This window comes from Pelophylax lessonae (assembly GCF_965119305.1).
Source record: "Pelophylax lessonae genome assembly, chromosome: 5".
NCBI lineage: Eukaryota > Metazoa > Chordata > Amphibia > Anura > Ranidae > Pelophylax > Pelophylax lessonae.
The window spans coordinates 151,257,400-151,284,989 of NC_138772.1; the positions used below are offsets into that span (position 1 = coordinate 151,257,400).

Genomic DNA, 27,590 nt, shown 5'->3' on the forward strand with positions numbered 1-27,590 from the left:
TATCAAGTGATTTCTGTTTATTCCGGTGTTTCCAGCAACACAAATTTGAATGCAGCAAAGAAATATATTGAAATAATGATATATGTGGCACTGATCATGGTGAGGGTTTAATTTCTTTTGAATTAAAGTGTATGCTATGAATTGGCATTCAGCACACCATATGTAATTATCAGAAATGTTTTTTAAATACCGCTTTCCTTTTAATGAAAGTCATGTGACCAATATATCCCCTTTTATACTGTCCATCGCCCAGGATCACTGCCAGGAGCTGCAGTCAGTCACATTCTGCAGAGCTGGACAAAAAGCATGTGACTACAGGCATACCATCATTATTTTTATTATACAGGATTTATTTGGCTAAACCAAAAGATAAGTTGCACAAAAAGTGTCACCAAATAGTAAAAGGAGATTATTTTCTGAGTGATGGCTACACTAACAATATGTCCATTTTACTTATATTTACAGATGAAAAACATGTTTTGTTATCAATATAAAGTGCATAGATTCATAACAGTTAATCAAGTAAAAAGTTCATATGTATCAAAATGTATAAATATAGATAAGAATGTGTTAAAAAGATGCCATAGATGATCCAATTTCTCTTGTGCAGAAAGTTAATTTATATACTTGCGTATCAAGAAAAATCCATATTCCAGTGTGAATAGCAAATTCTTCATACCCAAAAGTGCGCACCCCACTCTCAAGCCGCTTACCAAGTACTATGACCCCAAGATGAGGGTCTGGCTGCACTTTATACCAGTATCACCATAGGATGGATTAATATCAGGAGCCATGATTCCAGGATTGGTTACTATACAACCAGGATATTCAACAATTGGTTCAGTAAAAGAGAGAGATAAAGGAGGAACTCATTGTGAAAAGTACTCCTTTATCCCTTGATAATGTTCTTTTGAACTAAACACGTCGGGAGGAGCTGCAGAGGTGACCCTATCACACCTCTATCAAACTAGATTTCGGCATGTGTTTGACTGTATAGCTTGCCATTTTACTCCTTCCTTCCTTGTAAGAAGCTTTAGCCTTCAAAGAAAAGCCTGGATTTTTATTTACTACACTATGAGTTCCTCATTTGTATCTCCCTTTTACTGAGGCCATTGTTGAACATCCTTGTTGTATGGTAACAAATCCTGGAACCTTGGCTCCTGAAATCTATCTATCCCATGGTAATACCGGTATAAAGTGCAGGCATACCCTCCTCTTGTATTCCAGTGTGTATAGCAAATTCTTCACACCCAATCTTTGAATCCTTTATCGCTTGATGTAATAATGGTATAGACTCTGGGAACCATGATTCAAAGCCTTTATCTAAAACTCCAGGCACACAATATTCATGTGTCAGCAAGGGAAATATTGGGGAGTTATAATCCCAGCAATATCATTTGTGTAAAGAGTCCCAAAGTGCCACGGTAGATCTAGCCAGTGGAGATATTGTGGATGCTAACCCTCTTAATGGCTGTGGTATCCATGGTACTACCGATAAGTCCGTGTCTGCCAGTGCCATTTCAAGTTCAACCCAAAGTGTAGTCTTTCTAGCATGTTTTCAATCTACCATCCGTGTCAATACGATCACTTGTTAGTATAGTTTAAGATTTAGTAAGGACAGTCCCCCCCAACTTTTTGGGATGGTATAAGGTATCTCGAGGTATTCTAGTACAATGTCCCTTCCAAATATAATGTGCAATAGTAGACTGTAGCATCGAACAAAATCCTATAGGGACTCCCAAAGGTAACACTTGGAAGACGTATAGGATTCGGGGAATGACATTCATCTTTATAACATTAATCTTACCTAACCATGAATGACAAAGGAGGGACCATTTACGTAAGTCTAATTTGATTTTTTTAAGCAAAGTAAGATAATTATGTTAAAATAGGTTAGTAAGATTAGATGTAAGGTAAATGCCTAAATACTTTAAAGTAGATGGTTGCCAGGTAAAGGGAAATAACAATTTTAGCGTTTCGGCTTCATGCATAGGTATTAATACATTTATTCTTGTTAGTCTTAAAATTAGATATAATGTGAAATTCTCGCATCAACCCAAGTAAATTTGGCAATGTAATCCTTTGTTGTTGAACATAGAATAGCACATAATCCGCATATGCAGCTTTTTTTTTTTTTTTTTTTACCCGGGATAAAATTTAAAAAGCTCTGCAGCCCAGGAGCCGAGTCCTACTTTACCTGGCCAGTCAGCCTTTCCAGTACGTGTTCAGGTGTCAAATGCATCTTTTGGCTCACCCAGCAGAGACTGACAGGCAGAAGAGCCAATCAGATGGTAGATAGCACAGCGACTGGACATCAGCTCCAGTCTCTGGTAGGGGGTGATACACAACGTGTAGGACAGCTATCCCAGGACCAATGTGCACCCAGTTATTGCCAGATTAGCAGTTATAGGAATCCTTATTAGCAACAGTTTAGTGCCAAACTTGCGCCTACTCTATACCTATCAAGTACAATGTTAGGCCGTCATTCAAACTGAACCCTGGGAAATCTGAAAGCTCTTTTAGTTTAGGGAAGTTTTATTCCTCCAATCCTCTGGCAGACGGCGCTCCCACTTTCTTAGGTGGTGGACTGTCTCTTGCCTTCTTCACGTCCAGTGCAGACCTGTGGACTTTCCATTGGTCTTCATGACGGAAGGATCTTAGACTGCCAGACTATGGGGGGGAAGACACTAAGGGAACCAATCTAGCAGCATAGAGGAGCCTACAGGAGCAGAGGATCTAGTAATTTAACCTACATTGCTGTGCTCCCTAAAACTAAACAAGCATAGCCCCATTGCAAGAGAGAATGTTCAAGTTTCCTTGAGTTCAGCTTTGCAAATTAAGGGATGTCTGTATGACACTGTACTGGGGCCATCCACAGGCAATTCTTGTCAGGCCCAGGCTTCCCTGCTGATCCCATGGCATCCGGTATAGGAGTTCTGTGTGTACCTTCATACACTTACTTTTTAAGCACGTTATACAAAACAAATGTATACAGTAAATTATTTTATTTCACATAACTTATCCAAAAGTGAGAACAATTCACAAATTCTGCTATAAGACTTTCAATTACCTGGATTTTTTTTCTAAATTCCTTTTCTCTAATCTCCACCTTTAAATCCTTCCTTCGTTTAGAAATCATGTTTTTATGTTTCAGCAGAACTTTGGAAATTGTGTTCTAATCACTATATATGAGGCTGTGTGTCAGAACAAATCCTAATGTGGTAATTATCAGATAATATCCCATCCAGTTTAATGCAATTATGGAAATATATTTTATAATTAGCGTAAGAGGCTTTCACCATGCAATCTCAGACACTTTACTGAAACCTAGCAAACATGGAACAGGCAAATTCAGGGCTTAAATAGTTTTTAAGTATTTGCCATAAGTAAATTGTGCCTAAGGGTAAGATACTCATTAATGAGTTAGCTTGATTAAATATTAATTGAATTTATATATTCAAACCTTTCTGCAACTTAGGTTAAGCCATTTTGTGATGTGTCCTAATGGCCAGTAGTTTGCAGCAAAATAGAAAAATAAATGATAAAAAGAGTATAGGTACAAGAAGGAAATATTAAGATTACCAGAATACTTTATAGTTGCTTATACCTCCAATGTTGGGGATTAACATGGGGAGATCAGCAATATATTGGTTTGCGGCTTCTGAATATTATCATGGTTGTTGTTGGCACAAGTTTTATTTAGGTTAAGTTTGGCACAAGCAAATCATAATGAGTGATTTTTTTCATCACCCTAATGTAATTGGCATTGATGGTTTTGACCAGATATAGTATATGGCACACTTTTGTCATACATAAAAGTAAGTTACTTTGGCTTCCCATCGGCAGCAGATGGTTATCATAGGACAATTGTCTGGGAGACATATGCCTGTTGTCTGTAGCACCAAGCACCAGCTTCTCTCATGTGATTCGCCAGAACCAATTGTATACATGCAATTGGCATCTTCCTTCGGAGGAGGGAAAGATTGGCAAGCTTGCAATTGTTGTCAACCTTTGTCGATCACTTCTTATCACTTGTTGGTAAAATATGGCTTCCTTGTGACAAAGCCATCTCTGACTACGGTGGAGGTGTTAGGCATGTTGTTTGGATAGGAAACTCACTCTGAAAGGTCCTTTGCTATGCACGTGGTTTGTGGAATGCTTTTGACAAGAGGTTTTTTTTTTTTTAGAATTACAGCCCTCACTCTGATAGTTGAAACAGTTTCCATTAGATGAAGTAGGGAAGAATTAAAATCTCTGTTAAGTTTTAATTGTTGTCTGTGTGCCCGCTGAGTAGATTCGCCCTCTTTATTTGTCTTGGTGACCCTTGTCACCGAGACAGGAAATTCTGGAAAAACAAAACATTTTGAGTTGTCACCAGAACAAGAGGCAAGGATAAATCTTCCAATGGGGACACCCATTAAAGTGATTGTAAACGATCACCTTGTAAAGCAACCCAATCCATTTAAAATTGAAATAAAACATTTGTTTGTAGATTAAAAAAAAAATGAAATACCTTTTTTAAGTGATCACATTCCCTCTGTGCATAAGAGCTAGGGGAGGAGAAGCAATAGTACACTGATCTTCACAGTAAAAGGCTGGGGGGGGGGGGGGTATCAGGACAAGTCTGATCATTGAAGGAGAGCAGGCTGAGTTCCCAGCACAGCTAGAGAACTGACCATACTGTGTTCTCATGCCCAATGTGGCCAGTTTTAAATAGGAAAGCAGAGGGACACCAGGGATTTCATGCAAAGCAATACAAAGAGAAAAGGGTACTTTCTCCTACAAGGACATGGTACAGCAGGCACATATCAGGAAAATGAAATGCTGGAGTAACAAACACTTTAAGTTGTCAACTGTTTAGTTTGTAGAGTTTTCCTGTCACTTCGCAACATAATTAAAAATTTCCCTGAGAAGACCTACAGACAGAATCTTTGCTAATTACTCACATCAGGCGTGGATTAGGCAGTGTATGGACACTGATACTGCTTGGAATATAACCTTTTACATACTGGTACATAACTTGGATTGCTTGATATTGTACTGATTTTTATGGACAGAAGGGCAGCCTCTTGTTCTATGTTATCAGGTGTTATGACTAGACATACAAGCATATATTTCAATCTAATAGATTCTTCCATCCACACCAATTAGTATGAATGGCAGAATCTCCCTTGCTGGCTGTTGTATTCAGACAGCTAGCACCCACAGTTCTCTAAATACCTGAACAAAAAATGCATCTGAGAGAATGCAGTCACTGTTTGGCTGACAGTTTTCCACCCAGCTCCTTTGTATTTTCAATCAAAGCAAATCAATCAAAGCTCGTCAAGATAGATGGTGCTGTCATGGCCATACACGGTGCAGCTTTAGGCTTAAGCTGGGCATGCATGGGTAAGTTTTTTCAACCAGCCAGCAGGCTAATGGAAAAAAACTGAACAAATTCCCCCATCCCCACAAGCAAGGTGAATAGAGAAATCCTCTTCACTGTTATTGTATTCTAACAGTGGGGACTCATCTGCTATCAGAATACATTGATTTACAAGCCCATTCATAAGAAGGTGATTATTAGATTGACCTCTCACAAACAGAGACAGTCATAGGTAGATCGAACTTCGGCCAGTCCCTGCTGAACCAACCAAATTTCGATCAAATTATGGCCAGCTTTAGGGTCTCATTCACACTCCATATAGCCTTTGGCCACGATTGTGTGATGCCCTGTGCCCATTTGGCTCAGTAAACACTTTGCAAGGGTCACTTTATAAGGTAGTGATTAGAATGTGTATGGCCCTGAAAGAACCATCTGGCTCGACAAGCTTTGATTGCAGCTTATTGATGCCCTTCTAAAATGTATACTGAGCCAAATCAGGGCAAGGCATTGCAGATAGGCAGCCGAAAGCTATAGGGAGTGTCCTGTCTGTGGTTTCCCTTCATTTTCTGGGTCCCTTTCTGAGGGGCACTCCCTTAGACTGAGTTCACACTAGTGCGACTTGCATTTGGGTTTCCCTGCATCCAAATTGCATGACAGGAGAGTATGCCCGGCTCTCAATAGAGCTGGTTCACACAGCTCCGTGGCAGCTGCGTTGCGGATTGCACAAGGAGAGCAGTCCAACTGTGGACAGAATGCAGCCTATCCAACACACTATGATGAAACACTCTTAATATAGAAGGCAGTAGACTTTGTTGGGAAGGATGTGTGTGTAATGAAATTAAATGCCTGGCCTCACAAAAACCAACTATATATGATTATCCACAGCTCATAGAAGCTGGTATTAATTACTGTTGATATAAACCAAGTCGTAATTTAGGTTTACTGGCCCCTTTAATCATGAAAGGGTGATATAAAATAAAGATTTCTAGTATAAATATAGTGCTTTTGGGTTTACATGCTCATTTAAAACATATCACTGTTTTGGGTGCCATTTATGTTGCGGCCTGGACAGATTAATCCTGCATTATTTTTAGAGCTGATAATAAAGACTTGTGATAGTCAGCATATTAATGTAAAACAGCAGATGAAGCACCAGACACCCTTCTCCTCCTCCTGCTTTCCTTCTGCAATAAAATTGCAAACTAGCAGAAATCATTAAAACATTTTACGTACCCAGGCAGTTGTTTCAGTAATGGCTGTTCTAAAATGGTAGCAGTGTGTCACATAACTCTGTACATGCCTGTTTGTATTTCCCATTTTTAGCATCAGTTACAACTGACAGTATACGAGCAGAGCTGTTCTTTATAGAGCACTCGTGTGCATTGTATCTATCCACTGTGGACATCCCTATAGCATATGTGTTCTCCAAATGACCTATTTGGCATACTTAACAGATGGAGTACTCAAAAAGGCACCACATTTTTTGGATCATAGAACACTGTGATAGACTGGAGCAAGAAAAGAAACTATGACATTTTTCTCTATCGTTCATCGACAGATGCAGCTCTTCCTATTCATAGACTCATAGGGTTATGCTCCTCCTTCTAGGGATATACACTAGGCGGAAGAAAACTTGTCCACGCCTATGGGGGCATAGGTATAACCCCTCAGGCTCTGCTATTCTCAAACAGTTTGTTCTGCCTAGTGTCAGGGATAGGACCTAGCTCCCTGCTGGCACTTCGGTCTTAGCTGTAACAGGGAAAGTTTGTGATTATGTTTTTGGAACTGGTTAGTTCCTGAGGACCAAGATCCAGAGGAACTACAGGCAACAGCCGGCTGGTATAAGCTAGATCCTTAAGGTCTCCCAGCCTGGCCATTGAGCGTGAGCAGGTTATAGTCCAGAACTAGGCCTCGCCACAACAGTGCCCCGATGGATGGGGACGAACCTGCAAGTGGATCGTCTCGCTGGGACCCAAATGACCTGAAATGCCCTGAGTCGCAGCTTCCCCTTGGCTAACAGCACCCCCATCCTGGGTGGGAGGTGATCTGTTTCGGAGTGGCCCCCACCTTGTACCGTGGTATGGTGAGTAATATGTCCACCCAAAACCCCTGGAGGTTGTGGGGTGGGCTTCGGTCCCTCCCTGGAATTTTCAGACCTTAGGGGTTACCTTGGTTCCCTGGCACCCTTTAGGATATACCTCTCCGCGTTTTCCCTACCTCTAGCAGGTTTTTACCTTGGGGGGGGGGGGGCAATAATGCAGCTGCTTCGGCGCTTATTTGAGGGTGGTGGATGTCCTGAGTGAATCCCTGATTAGGGACCCTTTTGATGCCTTCTATTTTGGGCCCTCTCTGGGGGTCCCAGAGACCGCATGGTGCGCCGTGGGGGCCGCCATTTTGCTGTGTTCATGATCTCTGTGTTCCCACTAGTTTGTATGGGCAGCCATTTAATGTATTTCCCCATTGAGGATGTATTGCGGCCATTTTCTTGAAGTCCGTGGGCTGGACAGACATGCAGCAGGCTTTTTTCACAATAGAGGCAGAGCTTCTTCCTGTTCAGCTCAGTGTTACTTTCGTTTTCTACACTGATCAGACTGGACGTTTTTCTCTGGGCTCTGATAAGGTTTTCTGGGGGCTCCCTGTAGGTTTTTTCTCCATCCTGCTCTGCTATTATACTAGATATAATATACTAATCAGGGTTGGGGGTCCGCAGTATTAGCGGTGGGACCACGTTTTTTGCGGTCTTAAAGGTTCATACACAAAAAAAAAATAATTATAATAAATAATAATAATAAATTATTATTTTTTGCAAAATGGAATCCCAGGATAAAATTTCATCTGCAGACCCCCTAGAAACAACTGCGGGACCCTCCGGTTCACAATTGCAGCCAGAAATAGCAGTTTTTTTGCAAAGCCTGATGTCAAAAGTGGAATTTGTCTGTTCTGGTGTTGCCAGCCACAAACGTCCTCCGCCCTCACCGCCATCGGCAGGGTCCTCAGGCACTTAGATAGATATGATCGCCGCAGACCACCTTGAGGGATCGGTGTCTTCGCATTCTGACGGTGAAGAGGACCTGTCCTCATCAGCCGCCATGTGGGAGCGTGCATTGGTGGAAGCCCTCATACTTTCTGTGCAGGAAACTTTAAAAATGGCTGATAAACCCACAGCGCAGGGTACACAGGTGTCTTTTGGCTCCCGCAAATCCAATAAGTCAAGCAAGGTGTTCCCTTGTCCAGAATTTTTTCACACTATTGTGGATGAACAATGGCGATGCATTAAGCACATGTTGGTGGTGCCTAAGCTTTTTGCACACCATTACCCCTTTGGGGAGGCAGTGTCCACTAGGTGGACTGTACCACCAAAAGTGGATTTTCCGGCGGCCATGTTGAATAAAGCTACTCTGGTACTGGTGGAAGAGTCTCCAACTTTTACGGATCCCGTGGATAGATGGGTGGAATCCTTGTCCCACCATTTACACATGGTAGCAGGTCACATGTTAAAGTCTACCTTTGTTCTGGTAGCTCAGACTGCTACTGAATGAGTGAAGTTACTTAAAAGTAACTTGGAAGCTAAACGGCTCCCCCCTGCGGTGCTCGAACTGATCAATCAGTTGTCTCAAGCCCCGGTGTTCATGTGTGATAGGTCCCTGGATGTAGTCCCATTAGTGGCCAGGGCGTCGACAGTGGGGATTGCTATTAGGCGCATGGTGTGGCTAAAGAGCTGGTCTGCTTCCAAAATGGCCTTGACTAATCTTCCTTTCAAAGGGGTGGCTGTTTGGGGGAGTTGATCAAAGGCCTCACTGCGGGTAAGGGTACTCTTTTTCCTCAATCCTCTAAGGGCAAGGCACCACGTGTTAGACGGGGGTCTTCATTTGCTGTTCGTAGGCAGCTAGTTCGTACCTCTGGGTCGCAAGGTACTGTAGTTCAGGTCTTTTGGGGGCTCCGGTTCCTGGTTGAGCTCTATTTTACCTGGTTGGCTACTTTAGTCATTGGGGAATTCAGTTTTTTGTTTCTGTATTGTTCCCACCTATCATGGAATACTGCTTTGGGACATCCCTATGAGTCTATGAATAGGAAGAGCTGCGTCTGTCGATGAACGAAATAGAAAACTGGATTTTTGCAAGCACCTACCGTAAAATCCTTTTTTCTGAAGTTCATCGACAGACGCAGCACTCACCCCTCTATTTCTGAGTTATGGGTTTTTCTTCTAACACTGCTTGCAACCAAACTGTTTGAGAATATCAGAGCCTGAGGGGTTATGCCTGCTGCGACAGCCCCCATAGGTGTGGACAAGTTTTTTTCTGCCTAGTGTCTATCCGTAAAAGGAGGAGCATATCACAGCATTGTGTCCATTTGTTCAAGCCACATCTTTGGCGTGGGGGGTGTTGGTGATATCCAATAAAGTTGTATAAGTCTACGGGCCTGAAACAATGCCCTAGCTGCCGCTTCTCTTACTAATTTGTCCTGAATGACGGCATCAAGTATACCCAAAACACAGTTTTTGGGTTCCACTGCCATCTAACTTGACAACTACTGTGTTCCAATACCAATGGAGCGTTGGGCACCTCCAGAGTAGGTGTATTAGATCTCTTACATCCCTTCTACATCTGTTACGTATAGGGTCTGTACATAATCCCATGGAGTGAAGCTTAAGCGGGGTGTGGTGGATTCTAAATAATATACAAAGCTGGGACAGTCTCTGTGAGACATTCTATGAGCATAATCCAACAGTTTCTATGGCCTCTTCCCATTGTTCCCCTGGTATGTCTCCAACATCCTCCTCCCACTTGCCGCAAGCTGAGCTAGGAAACTTTTCCAAGTATACTCCAAAAAGTGTAGCGTTACAGTTAGAAATAAAGCCCTTGGTGGAGCTGGATTGCTCCATAAAATAAAAGACCAGCGTGGGCGAGAATTTTAATGCCTCCATGAACTTTTGAGATTTAACAGCATGCTTCAATTGTACATAGTAAAACAGCATAGTCGAGGGAATGCCAAATCTGGACTGTAATTGAACAAATGATAGTAGAACGCTGTTTTCATAAATATGTTTAAGATGTGTCACACCTACCGCATGCCACCTAGCAGCATTCTGTAACTTAGGCAGTTCAGGGTAAGTATGATTATGCCAAATTGGGCTATAGCTAGTGTATCCTGTGACCTTTTGTAATTGTTTTACTTTTTTCCCATATTGTTTGGAACAGCCTGTATGTAGGGAATTGTTTATTAGGTTTAGAAAAGAGCTGTGCTTCTAGCCCCCCTGCCAAGGTAGATGCCACACTGAACTACAACATAATGGCTAGCGTGGAGTTATAGGGTTTAGCTCTCAAAGTTTCTGTCAACCCTCCCACACATGGCCAAATGTGCCAAATAATACAGCCATGGGTTTGGGAGAGCCAGCCCTCTTCTATCCTTGGGCTTCTGCAACTGTTCCAAACAATTACATGTTATGTGGAGCTTCAGCCACGACATAATTTTTAGAAAAGCATTAAAACCTCTGTCAGGTTGTGTTTGCTATAATTCAATTATACAGCATAAATCTTATGCCAATGCAACAAAGAAGAGAATGGTTCACAATGAATCAACATACATAGATTCAACGTTGTAAAGAATTAAAGGCAAAAATCAACCTTCTATTACACTCTACTGTTGTACATTTTTCCTTATAACTGTTTGTGTTGCTAAATATATCTGTTTGAGCTGTTTATTGCTGTCTTCGTCGCCATTGAGTATCCCTCCACTTTTTTAGTTGACACTTATCCTTTAGGATAGGAAGAAGGGCAAGAACCCAAGAGTTTATAAACCTTCCTGATCTTCCGCTTTTGAGTGCTGTTTGTGTTCCTACTGAAGGATCACAAACAAAATTGGAATAGTAAGGGGAAATGTCCTCAATGGGAGCACAGATACTGTAGCAGTAGAACATTGACAGGAGCTCTAACCTTTCTCCACTTAATGCAAAACTAAACTTTTGGCTAGATTTCCAGGTAAAATTCTAGTGCTGCTTTTGAGCCTCAGTCTGCCATTGCGTCCTGTGAGGGCTAGACCCCCCTTTACTCCCCCCCCCCCCTTTATTCTATCCAAAATAAGAAATAAAAGTTCTGCCTTTAGTTCTACTTTAAGTGTTAGGGCTGGTTCACACCAGTGAAGGCCATTGCATTTTTTAATCTGCATCAAAACCCATGCACAGTGTTTTCCATATATTCCAATGGCCCTAGTTCATACTAGTGCAGTGCATTCTATTGCAGTTAACAAAAGTAGAACATCCTGCATTTTTTCTGTATGGACTGCATCTTGAATGTGGCAAAACACACAATAAGCGCACTAGAATGCACACGTCCTGAGTTCAGAAGAAGAAATAGAGGGGGAAAAATGCACTGGAACAAATCAAAAATGCGTGTAAACGTAAATGCAGAAATGCACCAGAACGCAGAAATTGTGGTGTGAGCTGGACCTAATGACTCACATTTACGTATGAAACAACAGAGAAGCAAAGAGTTCTTCAAGTAAAAATGTAATGAAAGAATGAAAAAAATTGCAATTGTTGACCTCTTTCATGAAGTGCTAATTGTCTAATTGTCATACTTGACCTCTAACTTCAAGTGTCACAGACACCAAAACCTTGGATTGTGAGCATAATTTGTTCTGTAAACATGCTTGTAATCCAAAGCACTCGTATATATAGTATCTCACAAAAGCGAGTACACCCCTCACATTTTTGTAATTATTTTATTATCTCTTTTCATGTGAAAACACTGAAGAAATGACACTTTGCCACAATGTAAAGTAGTGAGTGTACAGATTGTATAACAGTGTAAATGTGTTGTCCCCTCAAAATAACTCAACACGCAGCCATTAATGTCTAAACCGCTGGCAACAAAAGTGAGTACACCCCTAAGTGGAAATGTCCAAATTGGGCCCAATTAGCACATTTCCCTCCTCGGTGTCGTGACTCGTTAGTGCTACAAGGTCTCAGGTGTAAATGGGGAGAAGGTGCGTTAAGTTTGGTGTTATCGCTCTCACTCTCTCATACTGTTTACTGGAATTTCAACATGGCACCTCATGGCAAATAACTCTCTGAGGATCTCAAAAAAAGAATTTTTGCTGTACATAAAGATGGCCTAGGCTATAATAAGATTGCCAAAACCCAGAAACTGAGCTACAGCATGGTGGCCAAGACCATACAGTGGTTTAACAGGACAGGTTCTACTCCGAACAGGCCTCACCGTGGTCGACCAAAGAAATTGAGTGCACGTGCTCAGCGTCATATCCAGAGGTTGTCTTTGGGAAATAGATGTATGAGTGCTGCCAGCATTGCTGCAGAGGTTGAAGGGGTGGGGGTGTCAGCCTGTCAGTGCTCAGACCATACGCCGCACACTGCATTGAATTGTTCTGCATGGCTGTCGACCCAGAAGGAAGCCTCTTCTACAGATGATGCACAAGAAAGCAAACAAACAGTTTGCTGACGATAAGCAGACTAAGGACATGGATTACTGTACTTTGATCTGATGAGACCAAGATAAACTTATTTGATTCACATGGTGTCAAGTGTGTGTGGTGGCAACCAGGTGTTTCTTGCCTACAGTCAAGCATGGTGGTGGGAGTGTCATGGTCTGGGGCTGCATGAGTGCTGCCGGCACTGGGGAGCTACAGTTCATTGAGGGAACCATAAATGCCAACGTGTACTGTGACATACTGAAGCTGAGCATTATGCCCTCCCTTCGGAGACTGGGCCGCAGGGCAGTATTCCAACATGACAACCCCAAACACACCTCCAAGATGACCACTGCCTTGCTAAAGAAGCTTCAGGGTAAAGGTGATGGAGTGGAAGAGGACTCTAGTGGCAACCTGTAAAGCTCTGGTGAACTCCATGTCCGTGAGTGTTAAGGAAGTGCAGGAAAATAATGGTGGCCACACAAAATTTTGACACTTTGGGTCCAATTTGGGCATTTTCCCTTAGGGGTGTACTCACTTTTGTTGCCAGCGATTTAGACAATAATGGCTGTGTTTTGAGTTATTTTGAGGGGACAGCTAATTTACACTGTTATAGAAGCTGTACACTCACTACTTTACATTGTAGAAAAGTGTCATTTCTTCAGTGTTGTCACATGAAAAGATATAATAAAATATTTACAAAAATGTGAGGGGTGTACTCACTTTTGTGAGATACTGTAAAAGCGAATTTCTCCATAAGAAATAATGGAAACTCAGATGAATGTCCCACAACTATTAATATAAAAATAATTACATCAATATAAAATACAGTATAAAGTGTACTGTAAAAATAAAACAAATTAACCGGCACTTCAGGAGCTACAGAGTATGAAAGAGAAGGGAGGCGGTTCACACTGCCGTGACCTGAAAGTCGGCATGACTGTGCCAGGCAACTTCGAAGCAATATCAGGGAATCCCTGGGTAATCTTCCTGTAATGTCAGATCCAAATCTCATCAATTAAGATAAGGATCCGATTTAGAGGCAACTTCCATTAAAGTCTATTGCACCAGTCGGGTTGAAGTCGCCTTGAAGTTGTACAGAAACCTTTTCTAAAGTCGGAGCGACTTCAGTTGCGCTAATTAAGACCGCTTTCATTGGCTAAAATGGGATTTCACATGTCATGCGACTTGGAGTCCAACAAGTTGGATCCCCGGTCGCGGTAGTGTGAACCAAGCCTTATACTCAGTTGTGACTTGACGCTACTCGAATTGCAAAACCTTACTTATTTATCAAGGTAAAGTTTATTTTAAAAATTTTGCTCGTCTTGTAAAACACTTGCAGACCAAGTTACTCGCAATCCAAGATTTTACTGTGTTTGGATCAGAAAAGTTGGAGAATAGCTAGAAGCCCTACTGCATGCTTTTTCCGAGTAAGTGACTTTCAGTACTAAAGCAAAGCGATTAGTCCAATATAAAAATCTCCTTTCATGTTTTGAGTTCTGCCTGTCTGCTGGCCATCTCTTTCCACAACTTCCTGGATTCCCTGCATGCTTTGCAGCATCTCCTCTGCTGTTTCCTTTCAATTTTTTAGGACCACATATCCCATAGTACCTTGCTGCCTGCATGCAGTGATTCCTGTACTGCCTCCGCCTCCTGAAACTTCTCCTCTCATTACTTTTGTAGAAGGCAGGCTTTGTCAAATGTGGGAGACAACAGTGCCTACTCTCAGGTCATAGTGAAAACGTGCCAATGAATTCAAGAAGTGAATGTCAAGATATTCCAGGTTAATAGGTGAAGGCTGGAAATGATTGAAATGCACTGTGGAAATGGATATATCATTTTTAATAGATCCGCGTCAATAAAATTAGTATTTTATATTTACTCATACCTTTGTGTGAATCTGCTTCATAAATGTCTACGCATGCTAAAGGCAGAAAGAATTATGAGTTTGGGCATGTGACTTTAATGTAATACATTCTAAAACTGCTATTTTAAACACTTTACATTGCCTCCAGAGACAAACGCAAAGCTTTTCATTTGTGTGAGGGATACACTTAATATTCTCATGTTTTTATTCAGCGCTAAATTTACCGAAGAGCGAATGATTAGTCGCTGCACTCTCTCTAATTAGAGTTGTGTACGCACAGCTAAATCACTAGTAGTTTACACAGATTCATGCGTTGCATTTTCTTTAAACCGCGAAGCAGGACAAGTGACTTTCCCTTCGGTCATGATTTATTAGGAAACCCACTGCTGTAAATCACACTTGCAAGGAATTATAGTTTACCATACAAATTAAATGATCAGTCTCTCCATCACAAATATTCCTTTACAACAACACACTGTAATAGTAATAACTTTTCTGCCATACATTATATTTTGCAGCTACTGTTTTCACATAATCTAAAGAAGAATAACTCTTCTTTCTCTGTTGGGAGTTATTTTTATCTGTATCTGATTCTTCTTTTAACTTACTGCAGGATGAGAGCCAAGAGCAGTTCTGTTCTAGATTGTGTTAATGTTTAGCATAACAGCTTGTAGATTTTAGTGACGAATGAAGCAGGCGTGATCTTGTATGACCCCAGGCAAGCAGCAAAGTACACAGCTGAAATCTATATGTGACAACCTGCCAAATGATTTGTGATTCACACACCCCTGCCACCATCACTTCCTTTTTCAGCTTTGCAGCTTCCTCCATTATCCTCCTGCTCATACAGCATAACCATATTTATGACTTTTTTTTTTTTGTCCATTGAGTAGACTGGTTACACAATAAGTTGCAGAAACTAAAATAGTGGTGTCATCTGGGTGTGAAGTGTGGTGATGGTTTGTGGATCACAAGACTTGACAGTCTTGCAAATTCAGCGTGCCCTCATCTAAGAAGGCTTTTAACAAGATTTTGGAGAGTGTTCGTGGGAATTTCCTAAAGGGCATTAGGGAGGTCAGGTCCAGCTGTTGGATAAGAAGACCTGGCTAGCAATTGCCATTCCAATTTATCCCGAAGGTGTTCATTACGGTAAAAGTCAGGGCTCTGTGTAGGCCATTTAAGGTCGTCCACACCAAACCCCACAGACCAACCCAACAGGCTATGTCTTTATTGACCTGACTTTCTGCACAAGGGTACAAGCATGCTGGAACAGAAAAGGGCCTTGCCCAAACTGTTGTCAGGAGGTCTGAAGTACAGATGTATCTAAAATGCCTTTGCTTTAAAGTTAAAGGGGTTGTAAAGGCAGAAGGTTTTTTATCTTAATGCCCAGCCCCCCCCCCCCTTTACTTACCTGAGCCCCATCTCTGTCCAGCGATGTCCACGAGTCCCTCAGCCACCTGCGACTCCCCCTCCTGATTGGCTGGGACAGAGCTGCGGCGCCATTGGCTCCCACGGCTGTTAAACAATGTCAGTTAGCCAATCAGGAGAGAGAGGGGGTGGGGCCGAACCACAGCTCTGTGTCTAAATTGACACACAGAGCTGCAGCTTAGCTCAAGTGCCCCGATAGCAAGCTGTTTGCTGTGGGGACATTTGACAGGAGAGAGGGGCTAGGAGCAGTGAAGAGGGACCCGAGAAGTGGAGGATCCAGGCTGCTCTGTGCAAAATCCACTAGAGGTAATTATATGGGGTTTTTTTGTTTTTTTTCTAAACCAGACTTTACAATCACTTTAACAGTATCTTTCATGAACGCATACATTTTGAAGGGTGTCCACATACTTAGGGTCATATAATAGGTGTGATGTTCAGATGTTTACAAACAACCGTACAATGTCCTGACTCATAGTGTCCATATAGTCCTCTTGTACATGCATACACTCTTTGGCCTCATTCACGTGGGCACCTGAAACAGCCCTTCTCAATCTTTTTACCCTCGAAAAAAACCCTTGAAAACATTTTACAGTGTTGAAGAAACCCTGAAATTTTCTTGTCTACAGCTTGCAGTATGTTAGTGTGATCAGTAAATTGTAGCTATACCAATATATAAGTATATATAACAAACATAAAATATAAAACAATTGCATAATAAATATCAGAATGGCGGTTACAAAACACTGAATTTGCTTTGGTGGTCAGTGGCAACAAAACGTTTTTATTGCAAAGTCCAACTTTGCAAATGTTTAATTTTTTCATTGGTGCTCAGCAGAAAAAACTTTGCATTGGTGCTCGGGGAAAACTGTGCATTGGTGCTCAGGGAAAATATTGCATTGGTGCTCGGGGGAAAAGTTTGCATTGGTCTGCAAAAAAAAAAGGTCTTCATTGATGATAAGCAGTGACTGTTTCCAAGCAGTACAAGGTGCAATGCCTCTTACCTGCCCCATCTTCAGCCTAACCATGTGGCAGCCACCCATCTTGACTCTGATGAGGTTCTCTTCAAGTGGCCAAGTGACCCCAAGAAAAGTTATTGATATCTTGTGGGGATGATGTGCTTTTTTCGGTCCAGTCTGCATCCACATATTATACTTGCCAGCTGCCGGTCTAGAGCCCCGCAGTGTCAGCGCTGATCAATAGCTTTCTAGCTTCTAAGGCAGCATGGAACTATATACAGTAGCTGCAGGGGGAAAGGTGGAACCAGCACTGGACAGATATAAATCTTCTGTAACATTGGCGGAACCTCTGGGACTTCCCGTGGAACCCCGGTTGAGAAACCCTGGTCTAGAGGCCGCAAAGCCCTCACGCATAAAATTCCCAGCACTTTCCCGTGTCTGCAGGTGCATGGCTGTATGCCAGCGCACTGATGTAAACACCACTGACTGTGTCCACCTTTTGGGAGATGTGCTGTATATGCACGTATGGGTAAATATTGATATACAGTGCATTCACTGTATATTCATTCAAGTATTCACAATGCTTCACTTTTTCCACATTTTGTTATGTTACAGCCTTATTCCAAAATGGATTAAATTCATTGTTATTCAAAATTCTACAAACAATACACCATAATGACAACATGAAAGAAGTTTGTTTGAAATCTTTGCAAATTTATTAAAAAAAAAAACACATGTACATAAGTATTTACAACTTTTGATCAATACTTTGTTGAAGCACCTTTGGCACCAATTATAGCCTCAAGTCTTTTTGAGTATGATGCTACAAGCTTGGCACACCTTTTTTTGGGCAGTTTCTCCCATTCTTCTTTTCAGGACCTCTCAAGCTCCATCAGGTTGGATGGGGAGCTGTGGTAAACAGCCATTTTTAGATCTCTCCAGAGATGTTCAATCTGGTTCAAGTCTGGGCTCTCGCTGGGCCACTCAAGGACATTCACACAGTTGTCCTTTAGTCACTCCTTTGTTATCTTGGCTGTGTGCTCAGGGTCCTGTTGGAAGATAAACTTTTGCCCGAGTCTGAGGTCCAGAGTGCTCTTGAGCAGGTTTTTTATCAAGGGTGTCTCTGTACATTGCTGCATTCATCTTTCCCTCAATCCTGACTAGTCTTCCAGTTCCTGCCACTGAATACCATCCCCACAGCATGATGCTGCCACCACCATGCTTCACTGTAGGAATGGTATTGGCCAGGTGATGAGCGGTGCCTGGTTTCCTCCAGACATGATGCTCGCCATTCAGGCCAAAGAGTTCAATCTTTATTTCATCAAACCAGAGAATTTTGTTTCTCATGGTCTGAGAGTCCTTCAGGTGCCTTTTGGCAAACTCCAGGTGGGCTGTGATTTGCTTTTTACTGAGGAGTGGCTTCCATTTGGCCACTCTACCATACAGGCCTGATTGGTGGAGTGCTGCAGAGATGGTTGATTTTCTGGAAGGTTCTCCTCTCTCCACAGAGAAACGCTGGAGCTCTGTCAAAGTGACCATCGGGTTCTTGGTCACCCCCCTAAATAAGACCCTGCTGAGTTTGGCTGGGCAACCTGCTCTAGGAAGAGTCCTGGTGGTTCCAAACTTCTTCTGTTCATGGATGATGGAGGCCACTGTGCTCATTGGGACCTTCATTGCTGCAGAAATTTTTCTGTATACTTCCCCAGATCTGTGCCTCGATTCAATCTCATCTCCGAGATCTGCAGACAATTCCTTGGACTTCACGGCTTGGTTTGTGCTCTGACATGTACTCTTAACTGTGGGACCTTATACAGACAGGTGTGTGCTTTCCAAATCATATCTAATCAACTGAATTTACCACAAGTAGACTCCTATCAAGTTGTAGAAACAGCTCAAGGATGATCAGTGGAAACAGGATGCACCTGAGCTCAATTTTGAGTGTCATGGCAAAGGCTGTGAATACTTATGTACATGTGATGTTTTTTTATTTTTAATAAATTTGCAAAGATTTTAAACAAACTTCTTTCAGGTTGTCGTTATGGGGTATTGTTTGTAGAATTTTGGGGAAAATAATGAATTGAATCCATTTTGAAATAAGGCTGTAACATAACAAAATGTGGAAAAAGTGAAGCGCTGTGAAAACTTCCCGGATACGCTGTAGAAGTCATTGGTTTTAACATCAGGGCATCTGTGTAAAGCCATTCATTATATGGGCATCTGAATGAGGTACCTGCAGCTATCCAGGTGCGGGAAATTGCTGGGGATTGTATGCTAGATGTCTTTGCAGCCTCTAGATGTTCATGTGCCTAAAACCTTTATGTTCAATTTTTTTTTATTTATTTATTTTTGTAGCACTGCTGCTGTCTCTCCTTGTGCATGGTGACTGGTCTTGTACCCGCCCCCTCCTGTAGTTTTCTACAGGCAGGCTATAGTAGGTGGACCTTTTGGGTCCCTCCCACAGCTCTGCTCTCTGCACAGACTATCTACATCATGGGAATGGTGTTACTGCTACTTTTTCAAATAAATATCTGGGTTTGCAAAGGCATTTAGTTTACACAAAGTAGGTTCATATCCTTTTTAACCACTGGGATATATTTAAATGACAGCTTTTACACCCAGAGTTAAAATTAAATTTATGCATAATCTGCATGGGGGAATATTTTGTCTCCAGGTCATTGTATTTGATCTCTGGTTGTCTGCATTCTGTGGCTTGCATAATGCATGTAAATAGCTGCTGTTCGGCAATAAAATAGATGTAAAATGATGATGGTATTGATCGGATGATTGATACCTCTGACCTAACAGTGATTAATCTGTTTGTCCTCAGGGGACACCCTGCAGGGCAGTATTAAAGAAGCTAATATGTGGCTTGTGTCTATTCTATTGGGCCAGATTATAAATTGAACACTATGGTTATGAATGATTTAAATTCTCAAGTCAGCCAGGGCCATAATGCACATTTTCCTTCTTCATCAGTGACTTTTAATAGGGTATTGTAATAATTGAATATTATTAGTAAAAAAAAAAAAAAAAAAAAAAAGCTGTATTTTATCATCGTGGGGTAATAAAAATAATTCAAAATTTTCCTTTGCATAAAAAAGTATTGATTCATATTGCTGTTATCTTCCAGCTGTAAAAGTGTTGTTGTAAAGCAGGCATTTTTTTTTTTAGGATTTTCTGAGAGTTAATATTTGCACAGGACTTGACACACTTCCCTAAATACTGCATTGGCCTGGTGATTGGTCGTTACCACTGAACTTTGCAGTGGGGGAGGAGAATACACATTTGTCCTACACCCAGAAGTACTACGTTTTTATTGGTGTGTCAGGGCATCAGGTGGTTAACTAAAAAAAAAAAAGGTAGGGCAGTGATTTTATTGTGTTTGTTATATAGCATCACTCCTACTTTGGCTAGTTTATCCAAATTCTGCATATAGAAATAAGTCATACGGGCAAGCACATTTTTATGTAGATGCACTAAAGCATGGTGTATATCCAAGTAAACGCACACAGAGCCATTCACTTCTATGGCTGTCTGTGTGCTCTCCAGGTCTAGAGCATTGGAATTTTATGCTCTAAACCATCTATGTGCATGAAGCCATAAAATGCTTGCTCATTAATGTTTTAAAAAAGTGCAAAGATAAGAGGTTTTTACAGCTCTTCTCCCAACTCCCGTTCCACTCAGCTTGAGGCTTTGCTTATATCCACCTTGATGCACACCAGTCTAGCCCGCACATCCGATACGAACCTAGGCTATCTCTATAAACAAGATGCAAAATGAAAGACAATTTTCTCCATTGTTTGTTTATACTTCTGACCAACCCCAATGCATATTCTGTTGTTCCTGCTAATTGGCTAGGTACTATGGTGCTCAGTTGGTACCAACTGCTCTGCCACAGAGAAGTTGATTCAAAACTACTAAATCTGTTTCCAGTATTGTCACCCCCGAGTGCACATCTGTTGCCTCTAGTGTTGCCACTCCCCCCCCCCCCCCCCCATAAGCCTTTTCCCCACTTACTACTGTTGAGTGGATAGTGCTAGTAGTTTAGCATAGCAACGACCTCATTCACTAGAATCAGTTGTCTCTTTTCTCTCCCTACCTGCTTCCATTACCCCTTTACCCTTCTCAGAATTTACCCACCCCCACTTTCCCCTACTAATACCCCCACCTTCCTAGGCTTACCATCCCTAGCTCCTCTGCACTCCTACATCTGTCCCATCCAAAACTCATTGCCTACCACCCACTCTCATACCTTTTTCTCCAAGTTTCCTACTAATATCACACCAACCCAATCCACCCCAAAGTACCTTCACCTACCTACCACCTGCCCCTTTGTACTCCACGCCAGTCCCCTACTTCTGTCTTTCTTTACCACCCTTTATCTACAGCTCCACACCCCTTCCTTGTCTTTTATAGGAAAAAAATGAACTTTTTTCTGGATATGTTACCATACTTTGGAACAAATGTTACCTTTCTGACTATTCATGTGAAGACATTCCTATCAGATGAGATTGCTCACTCTACCCAGAACCTGGGCTACGTTATACTTTGTTAGTCCTAACTGCCTCTAAAGCAACATAGAAATGTACTTTTGTATTTACAAGCCTTTTTATATACAGAATTAAAAACATGTTTAACACATAGAATAAGATTATTGACATCATATTTTACATCCCTACACCCCTTCAAAGGGGCAGAATCCTTCATCTGTAAGTATCACAGAGAAGGGGTAGAGAGCTGCAGTTACAGTGTGTGAGTGCTGATTGGTGGAAAGACACATCCCCTCCCCCCCTTTACCACAGGACTGAAGGAAGGATACAGAACTGTGTTATGAATAGACAAACTGTGTGTGTTGAGCTCCATGCCCCGTCACAAATGTATCTCATGTGTCTGGAACACTTCTCATAAATGACTCATGCTGATAACAGAGGAGGGGAGCACTAAATAGAAACGACACTTAGAGCTTCGAAGAGCGATGAGTAAACCCTACATATACACTCTATTACCAGAATTATTGGGACGTCTGCCTTTACACACCCTTGAACCTTAATGTCACCCCAGTCTTAGTTCATAGGGTTCAATATTGAGTTGGCCCACCCTTTACAGTTATAACTTATATAATATAATATCATTTCAACTCTTCTGGGAAGGCTGTCCACAAGGTTTAGGAGAAATGCGCTTCTGAAAGAATGGTCAAACATTCCCATAGACACACTCCTAAACCTTGTGGATAGTCTTTCCAGTAGAGTTGAAGCTGTTATAGCTGCAAAGGGTGGGCCAACTCAATATTGAACCCTACAGACTAAGACTTGGATGCCATTAAATTTCATGTGCGTGTAAAGGCAGGTGTCCCAATACTTTTGGTAATATAGTGTATATGTACTTCCGATTTCATTACTGAGGTTTACAGTAAGAGGTCCTGCGTGACACCGAAACGTTGCACCTGATGCAATGTGATCCCTTTGCAATAAAAAGTTTCTTTGGACTGCTGTGCAAGATCCATTGTGTGCTGACAAACATGTATGTTTATCTGTGATAGATCCAGTGTCCAGCTGGTGATCGCTGCAGCATCCACAACAGATGTGCCTATATCCAGGAAGGTGTGCGATGGGAATATGAACTATACTTTAAAGATAAGTTCACCTTTGGGAACATGTTACATGTTCCCACCGTTTTTTAGGGTGGAACATATAACATGTTCCCAATGCTGCAGCCGCTGCCCCAACCCCCTCGAGCCCCGTACCCTAACCAGCTGCCACGTTTTGAAATCAGCGTAGCCGTGCGGGGTTCCGCCCACATGGTCGCGTAATTCATTCACACAGCTCTGTGTCTGAATGAATTACAAGCCCCGGAATCCTTTGCGACTGTCAGCTTGAAGTTCTCAATGAACTACCACCGCTCTGTGGAGCGCCATGGTTGTTCATTGATACTTGCTATCAGTGTATCTGCTTGCTCGTAGATACACGGACAGATCGGCAGGAAACCTACATGGCAATGCTTTACAGGCTCCTATAAATAAATATAAGAAAACGAATTTCCCATACAAAGAAATCGGAAATGCAGCGCATCTAAAAAGTCCCAAAACAGTGCGATAAGCACAATGCGATTAATTCAGGTTCACAGGTGTAACTGGACACAGTTCATCCTTGGTGACAGTCCTTTGAGGATAATGCATGCATATGCTGACCACCACACTGCATGAAGGGAAGGGTAATAACCCCCAAAGTGTAAACACCTACCACAGATGCCTGGTAATAATATATGCATCAAGCCAACCTCACATCAAGCTGTATGTGATGGTATATGATGGTGATCCTCAATGGCCACAAAGGGAATAAGGGTCCATATAATAAAGAAGTAAAAGGACCATAGCGTAAAACCATACAAAACTGGACTTTATTAAATCAACTAGACATTAGGCCCGTTAAATTAACGGGCGCTAGATATATGTGGTCAAACATTTGTAAAAACAGACTTGTTCCAGTAAGGCGTACTTTGCTACTAAAGTCAGTTTGCTTATAAATGTCCCTTTAATAGCGTGTCTATGTTCTGCGTTTTTTTTTTTTTTTACAGTAATGCACTTACAGTGGTAGATTTCAATCAGGCAATGTCCCTTTAACAGCGTTTCTACAGTCGCAGATTTGCTTTGCTGAAGGTGACAGGTTTTTTCCTCTGTTTAAATGATCCTTTTCCTGACAGCAACAGCTTTTTTCCTTTAAAAATTAATCATGGCTCTATTCGCTTTTTTCACCACAATAATTACAGTCAAAGGGTTTGCCAAGTATAAGTTTCCTCATGCAATTCCAAGTATAAGTTTCCTCACACAATGTCCTTTAAATATCTTTAAAACTCTCCCTCATCAGCCTCCCTGTCTGACCTGTCACACACTGTGCACTGTGTCCCTGTTGCTCTAGCAATCTAGCAATCCAATCTAGTGTCCCCATCGGTGTGCCTCCTTACATCAGTGTCCCCATCTGAGTGCCTCCTTTCATCAGTGTCCCCATCGGAGTGCCTCCTTACATCAGTGTCCCCATCGGAGTGCCTCCTTACATCAGTGTCCCCATCGGAGTGCCTCCTTACATCAGTGTCCCCACTGGACAGTGCTCCCTTACATCAGTGTGCCCACTGGAGAGTGCTCCCTTACATCAGTGTCCCCATTGGAGTGCTCCCTTACATCAGTGTCCCCATCGGAGTGCTCCCTTACATCAGTGTCCCCATCGGAGTGCTCCCTTACATCAGTGTCCTCATTGGAGTGCTCCCTTACATCAGTGTCCCCATCGGAGTGCTCCCTTACATCAGTGTCCCCATTGGAGTGCTCCCTTACATCAGTGTCCCCATCGGAGTGCTCTCTTACATCAGTGTCCCCATTGGAGTGCTCCCTTACATCAGTGTCCCCATCGGAGTGCTCCCTTACATCAGTGTCCCCATCGGAGTGCTCCCTTACATTAGTGTCCCCATTGGAGTGCCTCCTTACATCAGTGTCCCCATCGGAGTGCCTCCTTACATCAGTGTCCCTTTATGTGTCCGGGTCAGAGTTCCCCTGTATGAGCCCCAGTTTAAGTGCCCCTGGTCAGAGTCCCCCTTTAATAATGCGGTCAGAGTCCCCCTTTAATAATGCGGTCAGAGTCCCCCTTTAATAATGCGGTCAGAGTCCCCCTTAATAATGCCGTCGGAGTCCCCCTTAATAATGCCGTCGGAGTCCCTCTTAATATTGCCGTCGGAGTCCCCCTTTATATTGCCGCCGGAGTCCCCCTTAATATTGCCGTCAGAGTCCCCCCTAATATTGCCGTCAGAGTCCCCCCTAATATTGCCGTCAGAGTCCCCCTTAATATTGCAGTATGAGTCCCCCTTAATAATGCCGTCAGAGTCCCCCTTAATAATGCCGTCAGAGCCCCCCTTTAATGTGACCCGATAAGAGCTGTGTTTGTGTTCTCTAATCGGACAATATTACCATATATATATATATATACACAGTAGATAATGTCAGCTTCACAGAGTAATGAGACGCCTCCTACTCTCTCTCTCTCTCTCTCTCTCTCTCTCTCTCTCTCCTTATCTGTTATGTAACCCTGATGGTGTACACAGAGCCTATGTGTGCTGCTGAGCAGATAACTTCTACTGTCTGATTGGTAGGTGGGAGTGGTTTATGCAAATTACCCAGAGAACTGCAGAGCTGATCACATGCTGAAGTGCAATGCTGTATTTATTTGTTTCTAATATATATTTATTGTGCAGAATGCAGAATGAAATGCAAAGTCTTTAATATATATGTGCATTATGAAGAACATTGAATACAACATTTTATTGTTCATGACAGAATTCATCACCGTAATGTGAAAAGCCAGTTGTTATGGGCTGGCAGCAGTGACTGCCGGCTATTCACTCAGATGCGGCTGTGGGTTGCCACCCACAGTTTGGGAAGTCCTGCCCTAACAGACTGAAGTAGGGCGGGGCGAAATCTCTGCTCTCCCAACGGCTGTCTGTGGGGCACATGCGCAGTAGCGCAATCCCACGGACACCGGGACACTGGACGCAGAGACACTTGGATTTTCTTATTATAGATAAGAGTTACACTCACATATTAGTTGAATGTACATGCATAATAAAACTCCTCGGTGCATCGGGTGATCAATCCGGGCAGCGGAGGGTCTCAGCAGCACGCATCAGCTGTGTCCTGCCTTAAGAGTTTTTTTATTTCTTTGTATGGGAAATTCGTTTTCTTATATATGTTATTTACTTTTAATGCTAGCTAGCATCACTTATTATCATTACTATCTTTCTGTAATTTTGCTACCTATACTAAGAGTGTGTTAGCGTTAATACATTGGCGCTGTTTTAGGAATCATCTTTTTTGGTGCCCAGTTTTGTTGGATGATTTCTTTTGTCCAATAAATAAATGCACATTTTTTTTTTTTTTTTACCTGCAAAAAATGTGCACTTATTTATTTTTATTTTTTTAAAGAAAAAATAAAATATATTTATTCCCCTAAAGTAAAGTGGTTCAGTGAGTTTTTCTTCTTTAGGTTATACGACTGTAATCTATTGCTTTGTGTTTATATTTATGACTTACGGTAATATGTGCTTCTTTTGTCTCACCTACTTATGATAAGCCCCATGACACTGGGTGCACATTGGAGAAAATTATTGACTACAGTATTATCCATAATGACAATGATTCGTACATTGTTGTGAAAAACAATTGCCTGTATTTGACTTAAGAGCGTATCAGTTTTATGAGTACATGAATGCAGTCTACAAGAGAAACGTTAACGTTAGTGATTTCCCTATTTGATAGAATAATGGATGTATTGTAAGGTTTTACTTACACTGTAAATGCCTTTATAGTTATTATAGTATCCATTTTACCATTGTATGCATATTCAAGTAAATGTATCTTTATAAAAGAAGTAACAACTATTTGTTTTGTTTATGTTGTAGCTGACCCTCTCGTTGGAAGCATCGCCACCCAGTATATGACCAACAGAGCAGAGCATGACAGAATGGCCAGACAGTGGACCAAGAGATACGCTACATAGGATTTGTTGCAGTGGACCTGAGCAAGCACATTCACTAAGTGCATCAATAGCGCTTTTTTTGGCTTTTTTTTTTTTTCTTTTACACCTTGTGACAAAATACTGTATGTCCCTTTTTATTAAGACTCTTGTTAACTTGAACTCCCCCAAGATATATTTGGGATTTTTAGTTTCTGTGCAAGAATTGTTGACTATGTGATAGTATAGAGGTTTGTTTGGAAGCCTTGTATCAATATTTGTGTTTTTTTAGGGCAGCGGGGGATTATAATTTAATTTTTTGTTGCCTCCTACTGACTTTGGTTAGTGTTAGTTTTTTTTTTTTTCCTTTTTTTTTTATATTTGATTTTTTTTGTACTTTAGTCTTTCAAGGTGGGTGCATGCTCCAGGGAACAAAGTTTTATATATGACATTTGAAAGTAAGAATCACTGTGTATAACTAGACTGTGTTCCCCCACTAAGGACTCTCTAAATGAACAAACTGGGTATTTAAGAATGCTTGTAAAATATTTGAGCAGACTATTGAGCAGCTGATGTACAATTGTGTTAAAAAGCACTCAATAAAAACACTGCAGACAACATATATGTCAGCACACTGAAGTTCTAAAGGGAAAGTGTTGTTAAGATGGTGTTTATTGTTCAGTAATGTCATCTGGTCCATTTGAAATAAATGTGCCCATTTTTAAGGTTCCTATTATCTACAATATCTGATTGTGGAAGAATACCTGTGTCTTTTATTATCATAAGCAGCACATAACTTCTAATTTATCATTGTGTCTGAAGAACAAGCCTAAATATGCATTCCATACTGCGCTAGGAAATGTAATTGATTTAGTACTCAGTATTTTTTCTTCTAACGTTTTATTAAATAAGCCTGTTGCTATCCAATACTTGGCTAGTGGATTTTGCTAGTCACATACTAGACTGGAACTGAGAACAACTACAAACACAAGATGCAATACAACTTGTCGGTTCAGTAAAACGTAACTGTTCCAAGTGGATATTACACACTGTTGGGT

General features: G+C 41.7%; 1 protein-coding gene across 1 annotated transcript in view; it reads left to right on the top strand.

The window, feature by feature from the left end:
- LOC309556230 (ubiquitin-conjugating enzyme E2 E2) overlaps positions 1-27,150 on the top strand; it is a 370,216-nt gene extending 343,066 nt beyond the window's left edge. Inside the window, exon 6 of the mRNA XM_082258633.1 lies at positions 26,480-27,150. Coding sequence (XP_082114759.1) covers positions 26,480-26,577 — 98 coding nt within the window. The 3' untranslated portion in view covers positions 26,578-27,150. The remainder of the gene's footprint in view (positions 1-26,479) is intronic.
- The last annotated feature ends 440 nt before the right edge of the window (positions 27,151-27,590 follow it).